Source organism: Delphinapterus leucas, unplaced genomic scaffold (assembly GCF_059928025.1).
Source record: "Delphinapterus leucas isolate spDelLeu-1000000601 "Yukka" unplaced genomic scaffold, BTC_Dleu_Yukka2 spDelLeu_asBTCV2_sq53, whole genome shotgun sequence".
NCBI lineage: Eukaryota > Metazoa > Chordata > Mammalia > Artiodactyla > Monodontidae > Delphinapterus > Delphinapterus leucas.
The window spans coordinates 1-23,471 of NW_028322262.1; the positions used below are offsets into that span (position 1 = coordinate 1).

General features: G+C 36.0%; 1 protein-coding gene across 9 annotated transcripts in view; it reads left to right on the top strand.

The window, feature by feature from the left end:
* Nucleotides 1–15: 15 nt before the first annotated feature.
* Nucleotides 16–23,471, top strand: part of LOC149743912 (uncharacterized) — a 77,017-nt gene continuing 53,561 nt past the window's right edge. Inside the window, exons 1-4 of one of the 9 annotated variants that reach the window (XR_016391673.1) lie at nt 16–880; nt 2,522–2,621; nt 6,093–6,236; nt 10,034–11,202. Coding sequence is in view for 7 of the 9 variants with exons in the window: in XM_089906038.1 (XP_089762164.1) it covers nt 683–880; nt 2,522–2,621; nt 6,093–6,190 (396 nt within the window). In the remaining 2 variants the exon portion in view is untranslated. Of the gene's footprint in view, nt 881–2,521; nt 2,622–6,092; nt 6,237–10,033; nt 15,270–23,471 lie in introns of those variants that run through there. The other 8 variants (XM_089906038.1, XM_089906039.1, XR_016391674.1 and 5 more) reach the window with 8 other exon arrangements.

The following is a 23,471-nucleotide window of genomic DNA, read 5'->3' on the forward strand; positions in this document are numbered from 1 at the left end:
TGCTGTAATTAAATACAGAGTAAAAGTTATTGAGTGAATATTAAGTTTTTTGGGTAGCTGAGTTGATAATTGTATTTTATTTTTGTGCATTGGAAATCTATGTACATTTATATTGTAGGAATATGGCAGTGCTCCAAGAAAAATGAGAAATTCACTGGTAATTTCCCACCCAAAGAGAGCCATTGTTAACGTTTTAATATTATATACTCTTTGTGTCAGTTTGTTTTTTAGTCAAAAATGGCATCTTATTGCTTGAATTTGCATTTCACTGATTATGTGATAAAAACTCCTTTTTAGGGCTTCCCTGGTGGCGCAGCGGTTGAGAGTCTGCCTGCCGATGCAGGGGACGCGGATTCGTGCCCCGGTCCGAGAAGATCCCACAGGCCTCAGAGTGGCTGGGCCCGTGAGCCATGGCCGCTGAGCCTGCGCGTCCAGAGCCTGTGCTCCGCAACGGGAGAGGCCACAACAGTGAGAGGCCCGTGTAGCGCCAAAAAAACCAACTCCGTTTAAATTTAATTTTTCTTGAGGTAACATTGGTTACCGCCTCTCAGCTCGAAATTCACTCTTTTGTTACTTGCTCTGTGGACAGTGCTATGGGTCCTTTAAATAGTTTTTCTTTGGCCACCTCGTGTGATGTTAGGCTTTCCTAACTGATGGCACCTGAGGAAGGTGTTGCTTCGCGATGCCCCGGTGCTTGCTGGGAGGGCTCTTGGTGGCGTCTTCAGCACCCACTCACTCCTGCAGCTCCGAGGGCGTCCTCAGCCCTGCTCCCGGGGCTCACAACTTCTCCGGTAGTCGGCTTCAGCAGTGCGTAGAGAGAGCAGTGGACGACAGCTTCCATCAGCATCTTCTATCAAGCAGTTCTGGAGTAGCGCCTCAGGTGAGAAATCTCCCCGTGCATAGTTTTACTGGAACCCTAGAATGTGGATTTCCAGCAACTTACAGAGGGCATATTTCCAGAAAGTTCCACCATGAGACACCACAGCAGCTTCTTTACCATCCAGTGAGCCACAGTCATGCTCTTTTCAACCGGGTCTGGACCTCAGTCCTGTGGGCAGGGAGGAGGAGGTCTTCTTTTCAACTGGAGGGTTAGCGGCTCTCCTTATTTCTGCTAACTGTGTGTTTTGGCGTTCTCTTTACTTGTCGCTGGCCATTCCTTCCTTACTCTAATCCTCTTTCATAATTAATAGTTTTTTCATTACACTTTCCATGCTCAAATTACTGTTTGTTTTTCTTCTGGTTGGACCCAGAATAATAACTAAATAATCTAATATTAGTGTGTTACTGTTTTATTTTAAAACCCGTTTTTCACATTTTTTTGTTTCTACATCATTATTTTAATGGTTTCATAGTAGTCCATGTAGTAGTAAATACTTCATGCCTATTGTTATACAGTTTATAATATATGTTTTCATTTTCACAATTGTAGACAATGCTTTAGTGAACATGTTGGTACACATCCTTTGCTCCTATCCATAATGATTTTCATTAATTCTCAGTCATTTGGACATTTTAGTCAGAGGCAAATGATGAACACACCACGTAATGTGCTTTATATATTTCCAGGGGAATACTGAACATATTATTTAGTGCCATAGCAAAACATCAGAAAAAAGTGAGGAAATCATGATTTTTATTGTCTTCTGCCAAACTCTCATAGCAAGAATCTGAAAATTTTCTGGTGAAACACAACTGAAACTAGATTTGAGATTGAGCCATTAAATCCCAGTTATCACCAATCACTTCTGGCTGCTTCTGATTCAACACTTTCTTTGTGTTTACGATTGGGGAATCCACCTCATGGAAAGAATGGCAAATGGGAAAGAAGTAAATGATTCAGAATATCTTGGTCGTTCCTGGGAGAGAGTGCTCTGACAAAGCAAACGGTTTACCTGAATGTCTTAAGCAAACTGAGCTTGGCTGATTTCCTGTGCTTACAGAAAAGAACCGCCGTAGCTTCAGCTGGAAACCCTAAGCCAGTGGCTCAGTGGTTGTTGTTTTGACGTGCCTGCATCACAGGTATAAACAATCTGCGATGTTGAGCTAAACATACCTAAACTGCTGAGGATCTTTCAGGTTAATTTAAACCAACAGGGAATGATCCTGACTGGCGACAATAGAAGATTCTCTCCCAGCAGGAAGTGCATGGGGGCATCCCTTCTAGATCAGACATGCTTCAGAGACTGCTTCTGGAAGCGGTCGTCTTAATTGAATGTGTCTGAATGTTTGTTGCTCACAGATGTTTCTCACCAATACTGTTGAGCCTTTTGGTGGTTTCTAAAAGAGGCTATGTTAATCTCAGAACAAGGAGATACAACATATATGACGTGTAATCACACTATAATGATAAAAATAGACACATGCCATCATTGTTGTCATGGGCATTATCAACAACAACACAATCACTGTAACTTATTGGGCACCTGTTATTTAGACAACATGTCTCTTGTCCATGGATTAGTGTAGTTAATCCTCACAAAGCTCTTAAGAAGTAAGTACCAATAATATCCCCATTTTACAGATGAAGACACTGAGGAAGAGAAAAGTTAAGAATTTGCCTATGATCAGTTATCCATCTGTTCAGCCAGTGCACAAATTACACTGCCCAACTCCAAGACCAGGTGAGTACCATGGCCTGAGCACCATGCTTTACTGCTTCCCACATATTTAGGAGCTAAAAGAAATCAAGTAGTGGACCTTAAAGAAAATCTTCCTCTACCTTCGTTCAACTCTTTTCGCTTTCATTGTGGTGGAGCCTGTGAGAGACTTAATGTATCATGTAGAATTATCAAGTTAAATGACTGCATTTTTCCCTTAATTGACCATTTTGAATTGAATTGCTTGGATTTATCAGATTTTTTGTAATGCAGTGTGGTCTGCAATAGCTATTACCAGCCTCTTTCCCACCATCACTACACCTGAAAAAATTCAGACATATGACATTCTATCATGTGCTTATCCAGAATTAATGCACAAAGCTGCAAAAGTAAAAATCTGCGGTTTATGCACAGTTTCTTCCAGGCCAGCTGCTGTGTCTCCCAGTCACCCTAGGGTCTGCAGTTAAGGACCTGCAAGTCTAGAGAAACTGAGAGAGACGTGTTGGCTTGGCCAGTACATCTTGAGCACCTATAAAGTGCAAGGAGCTGGATCACTGTGGTGGACTTGTCGGGGATTTAAAAATAATAAGACAGCCTAGGAGACAGGCTTTGACACCACTGACAAAAATACACTTCAATTACCAGGCAGTGAGAAAAGGAGGGACGTGGGTAGAGGAACATGTCAGCAGGGTGTGTTGTGTGTGGCCCATCTTCAAGCCTCAGTTGAATCCTACTGTTCAAATGTGGGCCACTTGTGGGAAATTCTGTACCATGAGGGTTTTGCTTAATGTTTACAAAGTCTTACAAAAAGATGAATAGGAGACATAGCAGGTGGCAAATCAGAAAGTTGTGTCTTGTAAACAGGGGGAGGTCAATCCAACCTCCAAATCCCAAAATATATCAATATCCCATAATAGAGAATCACTATCAAGGAACTTGCTGTTGGTTTATTAGTGGCAGCATGGCATAAAATCAGGATAATTCAGCGTTTAAAATCCCTACTTTGTTTGAATTCATAACTAGTATAAATACTTCTAAGATTATATACATTTAAATTTTTTCTGCAACAAGTTAGACAGGATCACAAATTCACATGATGCTCAAAAGAACACTCAGAAATATTTAATGAAAACCTTCATTCTAGTGATGAGGAAACTCTAGCTCAAATAAGAAGCAAAAAACCATACTCAAGCAAACAAATCTGTAAAAGAGTTGTAATCAGAAATATCCAGTTGTCCCACCTCCTAATTTTGTGATCCATCTGCTTCACCATCAGTCAAAAAATCTGATTCTTCGAATAAAGAACTTTGGCTTGGCTTTATAGAGTAAGATTAAAAACAAAGAAAAAACCAAACACTTAGGCAAAGGAACAAACAGCCAAAATTAAGTAAATCTGGGATTTTTTTTAAACCAGCGTTGTCTGCATTGTTATTTTGGGCTCAGAGCGATAGCTTGATGCCAAATTTAAATGGAAAGCATTATCTACTCCATATTTATAAATCTTTAGATTCTGCATGTGTCATGAAAAATGTAAGTAAATTTTATAATAGTAAGGTGTGTGGGATTAATTTGTATTCTATGTTGAAAAGCTCCACGGTAGGCAATTAATTCATGAAACACCAGCGATTGCTGCCTTAAGGGCTACATTGCTAGATAAAATTACAGACCTCAAATCTTATTATTACACTGGTATCTATTTTTTGTGTGGTCTAGGGAATATATCATCTTAAATTGAATATTTACCTAATCAGTAGGCTAAGGGTATCTTCTGGGTTCTGCCCCCTTCGACTCTAGAACACATTGTCTAGTTGTGAATATTAATATGCTGCTTATATAGTTAGGTACTACTGCTTACTGTTTTCACTTCATGGCACACTTATTAAATGATACTTGTATGCTATACTAGAATAAACTAGAGGGGATCTAAATGGAGCTTGGTAAAAATTGTATAGCCTTTATATTAAACAATGATAAAGCAAAACAACTAATATAAATAATTTAAAATAACAAGCCATAATAAAGTATAAAGTATTGGGAAAGATCTCATCAGAACTGACTGAATTAAATTCTAAAGGGAGACCTGCAGGCAGAAGGAAGATTATCACAGATGAAAATAAGGACTTTATAAAGAATTATGTATAACAGAAAGGATAAATAAGTGGATAAACCTAAATAAAATCTAACAGCAAAAAAGAGTAATAATAAAATATATCAAAAATTAGAATGCATTAAAACAAAAGGAAGAGGAAAAAGTAGTAAAAGAAATTTAAGATCTCAGCATTGCTTGAGAAGCAGTAAAAGAGCTAATAAGTCATGGTACATGTGTAACTGCTACTTATGTAAAAATAAGAAGCTAATACAAGGGAAAATGGAATTTGAAGAAATCTCAGAGGAAGAAAGAAGAGCAAAAGGAACATAACAAGGTGGGACAAAGAGTAAACAAGGAGTAAACGGTCTGTAAGAAAATACATTAACTGTAAATACTGAAATTAAAGGACAAGGATTATTGAAACAAACCAAAAACCTAATTCTATGCCACCTACAAGAGACAAGAGTCAGATTGAAAATGAAAGGATTCAAAAATTATGTCATAACAACAATAAGTAAAATTGAAGAAGATTTGTTAATGTTAACATAGATTTGAAAGCAAAAAGTATCACTGGCGATAAGGCAGGATAATAAAACCCACTGTTACTTTACAAGGAATATATTATAAGTCTAAACTTCAATGCAATATATGAAGGGAAATTCCAAAAATCTAAGTAGAAATAGAAAAATCTAAATTACCTAGATCAGTAACATAGAACCACAACAACAAATCAGCAGATTATAGAAGATCTGAATACCATCATTAAAAACTTTGGCCTAAATTTACATAAAACACTGCACCAACAATGATGGAATATATATATTATGCAGAAATTTTTAGGTGCACATGGCACATTTATAAAATTGACTGTATTCTGGTTATAAAACAAGGCTCTGAATAAGCAAGAAATTTAAACCTATATAACCAATATTTTACCAAATAGTTGGATATTAAAAACATACTTCTGATCATTATGTAGGTCAAAGATAAAGTCGCAATGGGAATTAGAATTTTATTAATTGAATGATAATGAAAATATGCCATAACAAAACCTGTGGGTTGCAAATAAGGCTGTGGTCACAGAGAAGTTTATGTATTCCAATTATACTCTCTAAATGTAAAACGGAAAGGAATAAAGCAACTAGAAGATAACCTATCACCCTGAGCTAGGCAGTTCCTGAACTGTACCTGGTGGGGAAGGCAGGGCAGAACTTCAGGAGTCCAGCTGAGAGCACGGTGAACACCATGTCAGGAGCAGTCTCCAAGAAAGAGAATTTAATGTACAAAGGGATGACTAAAATATATTTAAGAGCTAGCATCCTGACCCCTCTTAAGGATGACTTATGTTGCTGGGGAAAAAATAAGAAGTGCTCGATGTAGAAGGTGAATAGCGTTATAATTCCCAGGAGAATCTTGGTACCAGGACCACACAATGAAGAACTTGGAGTCCCCGTGGCTAATCCAGCAGAGCGAAAAGGAGAAACAGAGATGTGAGAGAAAATAAAGGGAACTCTGGGTGCAATTTGGTGCTGCTGCAGGTCCAAGTCCAGGTATGTGCTCTCTATCTCCATATCTTAAATAAAAGCCACCATGTTCCTCAGTCTTTCAGGTACTTAGAATTTCTCTTTAGAACCTGAAAATGGGGTCAGGTCTCCTGTCTGCATTGCTACAGTACAAAATAGAGGCAGGATGTTTGAAATGGTTCTCCATCTGGCAGAGGAGGCCTTGAAGCTGTGAGCCACTCGCTGCAAACCAGCAGGACATGAAGGATTCTTGAGCAGATCTGAAGCTACTGGGAGGCCTTTGAGGAGTTAAATCCCATAGTAAATACTGTACCTTCAATGGCCCCTTCTCCCTCTCTGTCCAGCCTTCCTCCACTCCCGTGGGGGCCCAAAGGGGTTAAATGAGCACTCTGATGTAATCAATATAGCAAATTACTGGTATCTTCTATGGATTATTGAGATCATAAATGCCCTATATACAGTATTATGTAGAAAGCAAGAGAGTTGATATAATACTTATATAAAACCGTGAAGGTGGAACTATCGTCCTTGGTCCTTACCATATAAACACACACACATAGACACACACACACTTAATGGAGATTGAAAATTTATTATTTTCCAAACCAATAGATGCACACCTAAATCTCCAATGGTAATGTCTATGATAAGCTTTTTTAGTCAGGGTATCATATGTAGACATAGCAGTTTCAATTCAAAATCAGGCTATCACCTGTTAAATATACAGGAGTCCATGTTTATGTGCCATGATCCATCACTGTTGTGCTAAAGCCATGTAAGCAAATTAAATGGGGATATCTAGGAATCACAGCTACTACATTTTCCATATCTTTGACAGTAATATACATCTCTTCAATAATTCCAGAAATGCAGTATTGCTGTTGATTTCAAGCTTGTTGGAATGGGAGACAAGTTCAGTTCAGTTTCATTTGGCTTTCCTACACAAATTTGAAAAGCAAGACAAGGGGTGTTCTATCACTAACTGTGTTTTTTCCACTTATATATCAGGAACGGGATAAATATCCACAAATTTCATTATGAACCAGTGAGCGCCCTGTGAGTTGGGCTTGGGTCAGAACTCAGTTTATCACCTGACCTCCATATCTCTCATGCTAACAACTTGAGAGGGTATCATTTCTGTTTAATAGATGTTATTGATACCTCAGACCACTTATCTAGATGTTTTTGAAGTGTCTGAATGTTACCCCAGGTCAGTGTCAGATTCAATAATTCAGTTGCTGATTCAAGACTCTTATAAGATACACATATGCATGTGCACGTGCACACACACACACACACACATCCATTCATTCATCTATCTGTCATCTACCTATCTATATCTATAAATATTTTTTGACATAGCATTAAGTGAAAGAAGTGTGAGAACATTTCCCAGTTTGTGGATTTTCAATTTTCCCTTGTGAAGACTGAGTTGCTATATTTATAGAAGCTTGAGAAGCTGGAGTTACTAGGTCTTAATGATTCATACATTTTATCATAGTAAATATCTTTTAATCCCTGATAGTATTTTTGACTTCTTTTTCTGATATTATTATAACTAAATCCATTTCTTTTTGATCAGTATTCTCCCCTTAGATTCTTTCTGTCACTTATACTGCAGACTTCCTATGTCCTGTTAAATTGGGTATGTCATAAATAAATAATAATAATTGTCTATTTAGCGAAATTAAATCTTACGTTTAATGTATTTATTGTGATTTTAATTAGCCCTTCAAATTCTTGGGTTTCGCATCTGTGGATTCAATCAACTTGGATTGAAATTTCCATTCATTTTACTACTACATTTTATATGAGGGACTTGAGCATCAGCAGATTTTGGTATATGCAGGGGCTCCTGGGACCAATCCCCCTCAGATACCAAGGGATGACTGTAATCTTCTGCTGTTGGATAAGTATTTTATAAATGTCAATTAGATACAGTTGATAATGATGGTGGTTCAGTTCAACTGTATGCTCACTGATTTTCTGTAAGCAGAATCTGTCAATTACTGATAGAGGTCTGTTGAGGTCTCCAACTATAATAATAGAGCTGTTTATTGCATCTTGCCATTCTATCTGTTTTTGCCTCACTTATTTTGGTACTTTGCTGTTATGCACGTACACATTAAGGATTAAGTCTTCTTAGAAAATTGACCCCCTTATCGTTATGTAATGCCTCTCTCTATCCCTGATAATTTTCCTTGTTTGAAGTCTGCTTTGCCTGACATTAATATAGCTACTTCAGCTTTCCCTTCATTAGTGTTAGTGTGGTATAGTTTTCTTCATCACTTTACTTATAATCTATGTCTTTCTTTTTAAAGTGGGTTTCTTGCAGACAACATATAGTCAGTTGTTTTTTTAATCCCCTCTGTCATTTTCTGTTTTTAATTTTTATAGTTGCATTTAATCCATTCACATTTAAAGTGATTATGTGTATAGTTGGATTAATCTCTCCCCTTTCTGTACTGTTCTCTATTCATTGCACTTCTTATTTTTTATTATTCTACCCCTTTTCTGCCTTATCTGGTTTAATTAGGCATTTTATATGATTCTGTTTTCTCTCATTTCTTAACAAATCAGTTATACTTCTTTTTAAAAAATGATTTTAGTGGTTGCCCTCAGGATGGCAACATGTATTTACAACGTGTATTTACAAGTCCACTTCTAAATAGGTCTATATTATTTTATGAGTGTGTAGGTACCTTAAAATATTTCATATTCATCCCTTCTAACATTGATGTCACTCATTTCACTTATCAATAAGCTATACTCATCCAATATATTGTTGCTGTTGTTAGTTTGAACACTTATATATTAAATCAAGTAAGAAAAAGAAAAATAAAAGGGTTTATTTTACCTTTATGTGTTTCCTCTCTAATGCCCCTCATTCCTTTATGTAGATCTCAGTTTCTAACCTGCATCATTTTCTTTCTCTAAAGTTTAAAAAAATTAAACCTCTTTAAACATTTTTTGAAAGGCAGATCTACTGGTGAAAAATTCCTCATTTTTGTTCATTTGAGAAAGTCTTTAATTTCTCCTTCCTTTTTGAGGAACAATTTTCCTTAATACAGAATTCTAGCTTGGTGATTCCTTTATTTCAACATTTTAAATATTTCTCTCCACTCTCTTTTTGCTTGCATTGTTGATGACAAGAAGTCTGCTATAAATCTTATACTTCTTTCTTCATAGGTAAGGTGGTGTTTTTCTGTGTGTGTGTTTCAAGATTTTTTCTTTGATTTTCTGTAGTTTGAACACAACATGCCAGGTGAAAGTTTTTTTTATTATTTATCCCACTTGGACTCCTCTGAGTCCTTGATCTATGGTTTGGTGTCTGTCATTATTTTTGAAAAATTCTTAGCTATTTTCACCTCACAAATTATATCAGTATTGTGAACTGAAATCCCATGTTTTTTATTACCAATTCATACTCTCCTCTAATAAGCCATTCATCATAGAAGACCTGCCACCTTATACTTCCTCTAGATCCACCTCTGCTGAGACCATTGCATCAAAGTGAGAACTAATCTCGAACTGATTTTTCCAATTTTCTCTTTGCACAGTGCTGAGTAGTGGGAACTTTAATTGTAACTGATCAATTTTTGTCTTTTATATAGTGTGCAGAATGTTTATTTGCACAAAACATAAATAACGTGTATATGTATGTGCCTGTGTATGTTATATATATGTGTGTGTGTGTGTGTATATAAATGTTATGATTCCTTGCTCGGAAGGATGGAATCTAGGGCAACAAGAAAAGGGGGAGTGATACATGGTCTTCCTCTTAACTTTACCTTTTTTTCTCTCCTTTTCTTTTTTTACCTAAGTTATTTATTTAATTCATCTCCTGCTACAAGAAAAGTGATGGAAAATCAGTCTACTGGTCATCATTTGATGCAAATAAAGAACATGGGCTTAAGGTCCTATACATTTTACTGGTCCATGTGCAAGAATAGTCCAAATCTGAGCTGTGGTCCATGATGTAGAACAATGGTCCAGGTTTTCTTTATTCATCTTCATTGCAGGTCAGAAGTGGCTTCAAATGAGGGTTATGGAATAAAGAATGGTTACCGTATCTCTAGGAAAAGGGCTTGAACCTGATGCAGAGATGGGGATAGACAAAAACTTGGGTTCTTATGTTTTCTCTGGTGCAAACAGGAAGGCGTTCAGCAAGCTGACTCCCACCCTGGGGAACATGACAAAGTAAATAGGGGCCTTCCAAGTGTGAGCTAAGCCCTCCTTGCTTGAGGCACCTCTAGACATGGGAAGCCCCAGATGTGGTTGGGACATACCTAGAACCCCAGAAGCCCAGAGTCTAGCCACCACTCCATTTTCGACCTGATTCAAAGCTATCATTGCCTCTTTATTATTCTAGAGATTATAAAGAAATTATTATTCCTGATTAAAAACAGAATTATCAAATTTAAAATCATTGTGATAGCAGTAAGCAGCAAGTTATATTCCTTAGAAAATCAATGCAATGAAATACATACTCGGCATACATACATACTCAATTTTTCTCAGAATTCAGAAGAAAATAATAGAAACTAGGTGTGATGAGAAAAGAGTTAAGTGAAAGAAGGTGGAAAATAAAATCCAATCTACAGAAAATTGTAACTTCATGAAACAGTCACTTTTACAAATTACAAGATTTTTTTTAATCCAGAAAGTGACATAGTTATTTATCAGTTACTAGTTTCAGAGTCCTTTCAACATTTCTGAAGACACAAGTCAAGATGAAGCTGATAATTGCCCAATATTTGATCTGATAAAAACATAATGCTGCAAACGAAGGAGAACTTTCCTCTGGTGAATGGTGGACTGAGGGGGGAAAAATGAAGCACGTTTTCACCTCATGGAACTGAGAATGCATGAAGAAACGTTGATAAAATATTTGATTAACATAACCGCAGATGTTCACAAACTGAGTTTTAAATAGATATTTATGGTTTTCCAAAGCAACCGAAGCAGCAGCCCATCTTCATGGGATCAGCTAGTGAGTATCAAAATTATTTAATACACTCTATCCCCTACTGTCAAAAGTGAATACTCTCAAGTGCTTGGCATTCTGTAGAATAGTGGTTAAGGAGAAACTTGAAATGTGTTTTCTCTTGTCCAGCAAGTTAACATTTTCTGTTAGGTTTCTGTTTTCTCTCGAAGGACCTGCTCTTCTCTTGATGGTAAGTTATTCTCTTTAAGGACACGCTGTCCCCCCGCCCATCCCCTCAACTACAGTAGTATGCTTTATTCAGAGATTTCTATAGGGCACAGATATCATGATATGATAATGCAAAATACATACGTACATTTTAGTTAGCAGATGGTTGGTCTCCTTATATAGATTTTAAAATACAAATCAAAATAAAATTCAGATGGAATAAGGACTTAAATATGTAGAGCATAAAATTACTGGAATAATACAGGAGATAACAAACTCTGAGCTACACAATAAAAGCAGACATAATGATTTGGTTAAACACCAAAAGCTTCAAAAAGTTTAAACAAATCTCAAAATAGAGAAATAACTTCTGCAATGCAAAATAATCAATATAGGGGGAAGAGATTTCATTAAAAAATAAAGGTAAATATTATATTGAATAAATGCCAGGAAGAAGAAATTCAGGAAAGCAAATGTAAAAAATGTGATAAATACAATGAAATGCTCAAACTAACCAGTGTTCAACAAAACAAAATTTTAAATAAAAATAATATGAATGTTTTGTCTATGTTTAATTCATGAAATTTGTTAAATGTAAACTATTCAAATTGATGGAAATATAAACGTTGGACTAATATTCTGTATTGTTTTGGATTTTGCTTTCTATTTGATGGTAAGATTTAGAGACTATTTCATGTCTGTTTATAGATTTATAACTTTTTCAAAATACCTTCATAGCACATATTCTGGATTCTTCATAATTTATTTGTCATTCTTATGGGGATTTCAAGTTGTCCTCACTTGGTTGCTATGCCAGCAATTCTATACGAGAAAACCTTATCCATACAATTTGGTTTCGATGTGTTTTCTTAGCACTCATTAATTCTCCTGAAGAAACCTGCTCCTTTTCCCAAACTTTAATTCAGGAAACACAAGGATAGTCACCTAATTTTAGAACTTTGTTTTGTGTTATTGAGGTCTGTATTGTTAATCTTAGGATCTCACAGTTCTTCCTCAGTTTGGTCATGTTTCCTTATGCTAACAAAATCTTCTTTTGAGAGGTAAAAAAATATTTTTTATTCTTACTGAAGATGCACTTAAAATATTTTTCATTAATTTTTACTTTTGTTGTTGGCACCAAATTACTGAGAAAAGGGCAAAAGAAACAACTTTATTCAGCCATATATAATTACAAATCAGTTTGTTGATATTTAGTAATATTGGTTCTTATTATCCATTATCCTAAATTAAAATTTAGTATATTTACAGACGCTCAGAAACACTAGGAAGTTAAAATTACATATTATTTCTTTGCTCTTGAAATTACATTTGATAAGCTTTTGTATTTTTTTAAGGAACAATCTGTGTCTTCAGCACTTTTTGATGTAGCATTACATTAAGAACATTTTCCATGTTATTAAATATTTTTTGAAAGCATGTTAATACCTACAAAACATTCCATCTTATGCAAGTACCACATAATTTATCTGTGTCTTTATTACTTGATATTAAATGTGTTTCTAATTTCTTCTATCCCCAAACATTCTATAATAAGCATTCTTGCACATTAATCCTTGTTAATTGCTTTATTTCTTTAAAATAATTATTATAATGCTATATAAGTAAAGTATGCTGTGGGCACTCAAAACCATAGAGAAAACAGTACATCTAAATGTATTAGTGTTTAAGAATCATAACATATCGAGGGGGATTTTAAGTGAATGAACCTAGTGATTAATTTTAAGAACATAAAACTTGAGACAACCAGATATTATGTGCTCCCTAATGTGAAGAAATAAGTGTAGCACATCAACTATGAAGAGCTCTTACCAATCAAATCTGAATCAAAACTGTAGTTCCCAATCACTAATTTGTTAAAAAAGAAAAACATGAAAATCGGAGAAGTATGTTAAAAATAAAACAGGAATACACACAGAAAAATGCAAAATTTTGTTAACTCTACAAGGCAAATGACCACCCACAAGGAAGAATAAACTTCATGGAAAAAAGAGAGAGGGACAACGTATAGATTTAAAGACAAGAGAATAATCAACCAAGCTATCAATATTCTGAGCCCTGTTGGGATTCTGATTTCAATAAAACAACTTTGGAAATAAATTATGATACATCATGCAGATATATACACTGACTAGATATTTTAATATAAAGGGTTTATTGTTAAATTTGTGGGTGGATAGCTGGAAAAGCTTTTGTCTTATTTTGTATTTTTTTAGTCCTTATGCTATTTTTTCCCCGATGAAAAATCCTATGTTTAGGATTTTCATCTATACTATTCAGGGGTTAAAGTAACTCTGAAGTAATCCTAAAGTGACCTTAAAGTAATCGTGTTTTGGGCAGAGCCAAAACACGATTGGACGTATGTTGATAATTATTGATCTTCTCTATATTTCCATATTTTTTGAGAATTTAAAATGCCACAAAAGGGAGCAACAGGAAATGAGTTTACTATTTTGGTGGGGAATAGATAATACAGTCTTGTTATATATATATATGGTTTATCCTGAAGAGCTTTGGGAAAGGAAGTGATATGATGGGATTCACAAGTGAGAGTGCACTCTTATGAACATGGACATGAATTCATCCAGGAGCAAGGAGACCATTAATACCTTCCTCAATTTCTATAATTCCAGTGCCCTCTCTGTCACACTCTTATGGGCTATAATTTCTCTACAGAATGATAATAGAATGATAAAGAAAATAAGAATGAATTAAAAATGAGATGTGAAAGTCAAAGGGACTCCTTGGTAGAGGCCAAGAAGCCCTCGTTTTGCAACAGGAGTGCAGAGAAAGCCAAACATGAGGCCTGAGATTTATTAGTCTGTGCGACTAACTTCAAAGGAGGTTAAACTTGGCAGATTTGTTATACCAAGGGCGTTGCCCCCATTGGGAAAATCTGAAGCTTTAACACACAGAATCTAGACATGCGGATGATTGCTCCTGAAGATTTTGATTCCTCTGACACTTCTGAACCTTCTAAGCCTGCAGAAGTGTTCCATTCCTTTTTGCTAAGAGCAGTCATCTCAATAATCCTGAAAGGCAGCAGATATACCACTCAAGATCTGCCCTCACTTTCCCTCCTGGCCACTTGGCTTATACCTAGGTTTTAAGTCACAATATCAAGCAACTGAGGATGCACTTGGCTTCATAAACAAAGTAGTGTAATTTAAAGATGCTGTAAATCTATCTGACATGTATCAGTAGCCATCTGGGATGGATGAGTGGCACTGTGTTAGAAGATTCTTTATCAGAGGGACTGGAACATAGAATTGGAAAGGGAAGAATTTATTTACCTGAGAATATTCTTTGGAGATAAAGGATTTAGTGTCCGGGAAAGAACCTCAGGAGATTGTACAAACTAATAAGGTGGCTCCCAGTACATGGCATGGTACACACAGTGGCCAAGCTGAGCAAAATTGAAATGCATGAACTGCAATGTCAGATGATGGATAAAGAAATTAAAAAGTTCAGAGAAGTAGACATGCTAGAATGGATGTAATATGTACAGTCAGAAGATAAGCATGATGGTTATGTTCCTTGGGAAGGCCCAAGGACACAAGATTTATCAAGACCATATGAATGGCCTGGTGAGACAGGAAGCAGCATCATTAAAAAGTTCAGGGGCTTCCCTGGTGGCGCAGTAGTTGAGAGTCCGCCTGCCGATGCAAGGGACGCGGGTTCGTGCCCCGGTCTGGGAGGATCCCACATGCCGCGGAGCAGCTGGGCCCGTGAGCCATGGCCGCTGGGCCTGTGTCCGGAGCCTGTGCTCCACAACGGGAGAGGCCACAACAGTGAGAGGCCCGTGTACAGGAAAAAAAAAAAAAAAAAATTCAGTAATGTCTCTACTCTTCATTTTAGGGCTGGAGATAGAAAATACTGTTACAGAATTTATCTAGCTGAAAACAATGTCCATGAATGGACTTTAAAATAGTAGAGTCTAGGTGGCAGCAGTTAACTGTCAGTAACCAGGTGGTACTTAACCACATATGTTGTGATCACTAGCAAAGTTGGAGTAATAGCCCTGGGAACCAGATACACAGGGACTTACAAGGATGGTTAATAGAATATGACCTCCCTAGGGGCAAAATAGATTGGTGGCTGACAAAGTCACTACTCAGCTTGAACCAGCAGAAGAAATCAAGGTTTGGTGATTGGGCGTCTGAGGATAGCCACCCTAATAAATATGTCATGATTCCTTGCATAGGTTTCAGACTGGGGACCATTGTTCAGAATCACAGCCCACTAAACAGTGGTTCCAAGTGGAACAATTGCAATACCATAGCATGTATACAAAGCAATGATTTGCTGCATTTTTCCTCAAGAAAATTATGGCCATTTACTCATTTGACTATAAATTGGGAGATGGGGATTACTCATTTTTAGCACTGTTGGTATAGGTTATAGGGTTTCTGTGATATTGAAGTACGAATACTTTGAAACATTATTGTGGCCTTCCTATATGTATGGGGGCATATGGGAGACAGGTAGTAAATCACTTACATAGACCACCTGATGGTCATTTCCCTGGGCCCTGAATGTTTAATTGGTATTAACATACTTGGAAGTTAGTACAACTTCCAGATTGGGTCCTTGGTTGTAGATAACTACCAAAATAGGGAAAGCCACATGGAAGCCTCTGAAACTGTTCCTGTCATGAGAAAGTAAGTAAAAATATATAAATAAAAATTGTATCATATATGTATTATATAGAGTTTAGGAGATTTATATCAGCTATGAGTTTCTAAGAGATGCCAAGGATGGTGGTCCTTATCACATCCCCAGTTAAGTTACCTAGCAATGATCTTGCAAAAACCAGATGGATCCTGGAAGGTGACTGTAGACCGCTGCAAGCTCAACCCAGTAGTTGCCCTGATTGAAGTTGCCACGATGGATGTGGTAACTTTGTTAGAACAGATAGAGCCTCAGGTTCTGGTATATGGACATTGTTTTGGCATATGCATTCTTTTCTATTTCAGTAAGAAAAGAGGATCAGGGAGAGTTTTTGCTCACTTCAAATGTGTAATAAACACTTGCAAATTTTGCTGTTGAGCTGTAATTCCTTTTCCTCTGCTATAATGTAGTCCAAAGGGATCTCGGACTATCTAAACATTGCAGAGCGCAGCACATGAATCCATTGCTTTCAGGATAGCATGTTAATCTCTTCAAATAGTTAGTACTATGAAGGCCTTCATGAGACACTGTTTAGAGGATGGAGTGGTCATGATGGCAGAGAGAGAGGCCAACAGCGTGGATTCTCACTAACTAACTAAGGCTAATCTAGCTACTGCTACTGCCAAATGTCCAACCTGTAAGAAAAAGAGACCAAAACCAAGCTCCAAAATTACATAATTTCTTGAGACTTACTATCTACCTGGTAACAAGTTAACTATTTTGAATAGCTTCCATCCTGAGAATATCACTGGTCTTGTCACTAGAATAAATTATTATTATATATTTCTGCCAGTGTATATGGGTTTCAAAAACATTCCTGTTCTGCTAATTGTTTTTCAAAGAAATGAGTTTTATGGAAGGTGTGATGGTTTATTTTATGCCTCAACTTGACTGGGCCACAGGGTGGCCAGATATTTGGTCAAACATTACTCTGGGTGTATCTGTGAGGATGTTTCTTTTTTTGTTTGTTTTTTTCTTTTTAACATCTTTATTGGAGTATAATTGCTTACAAAGGTGTGTTAGTTTCTCCTTTATAACAAAGTGAATCAGCTATACATATACATTTATCCCCATATCTCCTCCTCCTTGAGTCTCCTTCCCACCCTCCCTATCCCAGCCCTCTAGGTGGACACAAAGCACCGAGCTGATGTCCCTGTGCTATGCAGCTGCTTTCCCCACTAGCTATCTATTTTATATTTGGTGGTGTATATATGTCCATGCCACTCTCACTTCGTCCCAGCTTACCCTTTCCCCCTCCCCATGTCCTCAAGTCCATTATCTACGTTTGTGTCTTTATTCCTGTCCTGCCCCTGAGTTCTTCAGAACCATATATTTTTTTAGATTCCATCTAAATGTGTTAGCATATGGTATTTGTTTTTCTCCTTCTGACTTACTTTACTCTGTATGACAGTCTCTAGGTCCATCCACCTCACTACAAACAACTCAATTTTGTTTCTTTTTATGGCTGAATAATATTCCATTGTATATATGTGCCACATCTTTATCCATTCATCTGTCAATGGACACTTAGGTTGCTTCCATGTCCTGGCTATTGTAAATAGAGATGCAATGAACATTGTGGTACATGACTCTTTCTGAATTATGGTTTTCTCAGGGTATATGCCCAGTAGTGGGATTGCTGGGTCGTATGGTAGTTCCATTTTTACTTTTTTAAGGAAGCTCCATATTGTTCCCCATAGTGGCTGTATCAATGTACATTCCCACCAACAGTGCAAGAGGGTTCCCTTTTCTCCACACCCTCTCCAGCATTTATTGTTTGTAGATTTTTTGATGATGGCCATTCTGACCAGTGTGAAGTGATACCTCATTGTAGTTTTGATTTGCATTTCTCTAATGATTAGTGATGTTGAGCATCCTTTCATATGTTTATTGGAAATCTGTATATTTTCTTTGGAGAAATGTCTCTTTAGGTCTTCTTCCCATTTTGGGGTTGGGTTGTTTGTTTAATTGGTATTGAGCTGCATGAGCTGCTTGTAAATTTTGGAGATTACTCCTTTGTCAGTTGCTTCAATTGCACATATTTTCTCCCATTCTCGGGGTTGTCTTTTCATCTTCTTTATGGTTTCTTTTGCTGTGCAAAATATTTTAAGTTTCATTAGGTCCCATTTGTTTATTTTTCTTTTTATTTCCATTACTCTAGGAGGTGGGTCTAAAAGGATCTTGCTGTGATTTATGTCATAGACTGTTCTCCCTATGTTTACCTCTAAGGGTTTTATAGTGTCTGGCCTTACATTTAGGTCTTTAATCCATTTTGAGTTTATTTTTGTGTATGGTTTAAGGTAGTTTTCTAATTTCATTCTTTTACATGTAGCTGTCCAGTTTTCCCAGCACTACTTATTGAAGAGGCTGTCTTTTCTCCGTTGTATATCCTTGCCTCCTTTATCAGAAATAAGGTGACCATATGTGCGTGGGTCACCTCTGGGCTTTCTATCCTGTTCCATTGATCTTGATTTCTGTTTTTGTGCCAGTACCATACTGTCTTGACTACTGTAACTTTGAGTGCAGTCTGAAGAAGGGAGCCTGATTCCTCCAGCTCCATTTTTCTTTCTCAAGGTTGTTTTGGCTCTTTGGGGTCTTTTGTGTTTCCATATAAATTGTGAAATTTTTTGTTCTAGTTCTGTGAAAAACACCATTGGTAGTTTGATAGGGATTGCATTGAATCTGTAGATTGCTTTGGGTAGTAGAGTCATTTTCGCAATGTTGATTCTTCCAATCTAAGAACATGGTTTATCTCTCCAACAGTTTGTATCATCTTTAATTTCTTTCATCAGTGTCTTATAGTTTTCTGCATACAGCTCTTTTGTTTCCTTAGGTAGGTTTTTTCCTAGGTATTTTATTCTTTTTGTTGCAATGGTAAATGGGAGTGTTTCCTTCATTTCACTTTCAGATTTTATATCATTAGTGTATAGGAATGCAAGAGATTTCTGAGCACTAATTTTGTATCCTGCTACTTTACCAAATTCATTGATTAGCTCTAGTAGTTTTCTGGTAGCATCTTTAGGATTCTCTGTGTATAGCATAATGTCATCTGCAAACAGTGACAGTTTTACTGCTTCTTTTCCAATTTGGATTCCTTTTATTTCTTTTTCTTCTTACATTGCTCTGGTGAAAACTTCCAAAACTATGTTGAATAATAGTGGTGAGAGTGGGCAACCTTGTCTTGTTCCTGATCTTAGTGGAAATGATTTCAGTTTTTCACCATTGAGAACGATGTTGGCTGTGGGTTTTTCATATATGGCCTTTATTATGTTGAGGTAGGTTCCCTCTATGCCTACTTTCTGCAGGGTTTTTATCATAAATGGGTGTTGAATTTTGTCAAAGGCTTTTCTGCATCTATTGAGATGATCCTACGGTTTTTCTCCTTCATTTTGTTAATATGATTTATCACATTGATTGATTTGCGTATATTGCAGAATCCTTGCACCCCACTCGATCATGCTTTATGATCCTTTTAATATGCTGTTGGATTCTGATTGCTAGTATTTTGTTGAGGATTTTTGCATCTAAATTTCTTAGTGGTATTGGCCTGTAGTTTTCTTTTTTTGTGAAATCTTTGGTTTTGGTATCAGGGTGATGGTGGCCTCATAGAATGAGTTTAGGAGTGTTCCTCCTTCTGCTATATTTTGGAAGAGTTTGAGAAAGACAGGTGTTAATTCTTCTCTAAATGTTTGATAGAATTCGCCTCTGAAGCCATCTGGTCTTGGGCTTTTGTTTGTTGGAAGATTTTTAATCACAGTTTCAATTTCAGTATTTGTGATTGGTCTATTTATATTTTCTATTTCTTCCTGGTTCAGTCTCGGAAGGTTGTGCTTTTCTAAGAATTTGTCCATTTCTTCCAGGTTGTCCATTTTATTGGCATAGAGTAGCTTCTAGTGATCTCTCATGATCCTTTATATTTCTGCAGTGTCAGTTGTTACTTCTCCTTTTTCATTTCTAATTCTATATTTTGAATCTTTTCCCTTTTTTTCTTCATGAGTCTGGCTATTGTTTATCAATTTTGTTTATCTTCACAAAGAACAAGGTTTTCATTTTATTGATCTTTGCTATTGTTTCCTTCATTTTTTTTTCATTTATTTCTGATTTGATCTTTATGATTTCTTTCCTTCTGCTAACTTTGGGGGTTTTTTTGTTCTTTCTCTAATTTCTTTAGTTGTAAGGTTAGGTTTCTTATTTGAGATGTTTCTTCTTTCTTGTGGTGGGATTGTATCGCTATATACTTCCCTCTTAGAGCTGCTTTTGCTACATCCCATAGGTTTTGGGTCATCGTGTTTTCATTGTCATTTGTTTCTAGGTATTTTTTGATTTCCTTTTTGATTTCTTCAGTGATCTCTTGGTTATTTAGTTGTGTATTGTTTAGCCTCCATGTGTTTGTATTTTTTATAGATTTTTTTCCTGTGATTGATATCTAGTCTCACAGCATTGTGGTTAGAAAAGATACTTGATATGATTTCAATTTTCTTAAATTTACAAATGCTTGATTTGTGACCCAAGATATCTATCCTGGAGAATGTTCCATGAGCATTTGAGAAGAAAGTGTATTCTGTGGTTTCTGGATGGAATGTCCTATAAATATGAATTAAGTCCATCTTGTTTACTGTATCATTTAAGGCTTGTGTTTCCTTCATTATTTATTTTCATTTTGGATCATCTGTGGGGTGTTAAAGTGCCCTACTATTATTGTGTTACTGTCGATTTTCCCTTTTATGGCTGTTTGCATTTGCCTTATGTATTGAGGTGCTCCTATGTTGGGTGCATAAATATTTACAATTTTTATATCTTCCTGTTAGATTCATCCCTTGCTCATTTGTAGTGTCCTTCGTTCTCTCTTGTAATAGTCTTTATTTTAAAGTCTATTTTGTCTGATATGAGAATTGCTACTCCAGCTTTCTTTTGATTTCCATTTGCATGGAATATCTTTTTCCATCCCCTCACTTTCAGTCTGTATGTGTCCCTCAGTCTGAAGTGGGTCTCTTGTAGACAGCGTATATATGGGTCCTGTTTTTGTATACATTCAGCCAGTCTAAGTCTTTTGGTTGGAGCATCTAAACCATTTACATTTAAGGTAGTTATCGATATGTATGTTCCTATTACCAGTTTCTTAATTGTTTTGGGTTTGTTATTGTAGGTATTTTCCTTCTCTTGTGTTTCTTGCCTAGAGAAGTTCCTTTCACATTTTTTGTAAAGCTGGTTTGTTGTTGCTGGATTCTCTTAGCTTTTGGTTGTCTGTAAAGGTTTTAATTTCTCTATCAAATCTGAATGAGATCCTTGCTGGGTAGAGTAATCTTCATTGTATGTTTTTCCCTTTCATCACTTTAAATGTCATACCACTCCCATCTGGCTTGCAGAGTTTCTGCTGAAAGATCAGCTGTTAACCTTTTGGGGATTCCCTTGTACTTATTTGTTGCTTTTCCCTTCCTGCTTTTAATATATTTTCTTTGTATTTAATTTTTGATAGTTTGATTAATATGTGTCTTGGCGTGTTTCTCTGATAGTATCCTATTGGACTCTCTGTGCTTCCTGGACTTGATTGACTCTCTGTGGAATCAGGAGGTGTTGCTTTCCTGGTATCCTTGTGCGACAGTACCCTAAGGTTTCAGCACTATGAACCAGGGAATCTCACCCCAGTATTCAGCTTCAGTATTCAGTCGCTACTGGGGTTCCACTTGCCCCCTGGTTGATCTCAGTCTCCATTTCAAGTGATATTGTATGACCCAAAGCCCTACTCTGTATCACATTGTTGGTCTTTCTATCCTGGTCAACCCCTACCTTAATCTGGTGTGGTCAGACCCCTATACAAAGATGCTCCTGTCAGGCATGACCTTCCAAAGGATATATCTCCCTGAGAGCAAAGGCAAAGGCCAGACCTCTTTAGGGTAAAGTTAACTTCCCTACAATACAAGTACATTTATCAAAGTCACATTTATGCTATCATTTTAAGGATTTGCAATAGTGATTCCAAAGTTCAGACAACATTGTAAAGTTTCTTGTCCTTTTATTCTGTTGAAATAATGACACCTGCTTACTAGGAATATGAAAAAGCTCCAACCAAGGTGACACTTGGACACAATTTCACTTATATGCCAGCTCTAAGAAGTCACTTGCCTGTTCACTATCCTTAATTTATCACAGAGTTAATTAAATTTTATGCTCTTCTTGTATAATCATTTGTACACCTTCTATGATTAATCTTACACAGTCATTTTTCCACAATAATTTAAACAAAATTTCAGTGTATTTAGCTCATTTTTATTGTATGTGTTCCGTGATATTAGGAAAATGTCACTTAATTTACGAAATTAAATCTAAATATTTTTATTATCCATAAATCTTATATTTATTTAGTATAGGTCTTGCCATCGTGGAATGTTTTTCTATTAGAAACTTTGATAAATGTGTTGTAACCATAGGAATGATTTGCAAGACAGCAGGAGTAGTCAATATAGACTAAATTAATGTGTTAGGTTTAGTGTTCACACAGCATGCTTTACTTTAATTGATTACTCTATAGCCAAACTTAAATTACTAGTATCAGTGCTGATAGAAGAAAATGAATATTTAATAAAACACCCTTTGTATCATAGTAGCAGATTAAGTAAAAAAGCTATCATTTGTAATAAGCTTTTAAGGCTACTTTGATATCTTGAATACATGCAATATTAAAGAGCTTATAAATACAAAGAGCAAGATAAGTTGGGATAATTTAACAAAAAGTCTCTGCAATTAACTGAATTATGATGCATTTGGATTTAAAAATTAAGTAATACACTTACATTGAGAAGAAGTGGCAATACATTTTTTCTAGCTTTGAAATTGCAACAGATTCATTTATCAATAGAATTATATCAACAAAAATAACATAATGAGTAAACGATTAATTTATGAACTTCATAACTAACTCTTAGAGTCATTGATGTTTACATATAGATAATCTTAAGACAGATAATTCATGGATAAAGTACATTTTATTCCCCCATCATCAATCACCATCATTGTCATCGATACAACAGAGTTTTTGGAATAAAACTCAAATGAATAACAATAAGGAATATCACATTACTAAAATGTAAAAAATTATATAACTAAGAAAAACCTTGTAGGTTAATATTGAGAGTAAAAATAGAATAAAATTACAGATAAGGATAAAAGGCAAATTTTATGCATTCTTAAATATATTCTTTAAATCCCAAACATAATTTTGACTATTAAAGTATTTAAATTCCTCAATCTGGAGATGCGTTACAAAAAATAATCCTGTATACACTATAAAATCAGAAGTATATAATACCTTAGTGGTTTATTATGACTGTTGAACTTCAACTGTGTCTTTAGCTCCATGGATTTTATTCCATTGTATGTTAAAATTGAAAATCAGTGATTGCAAGAAAAAAATTAATTCC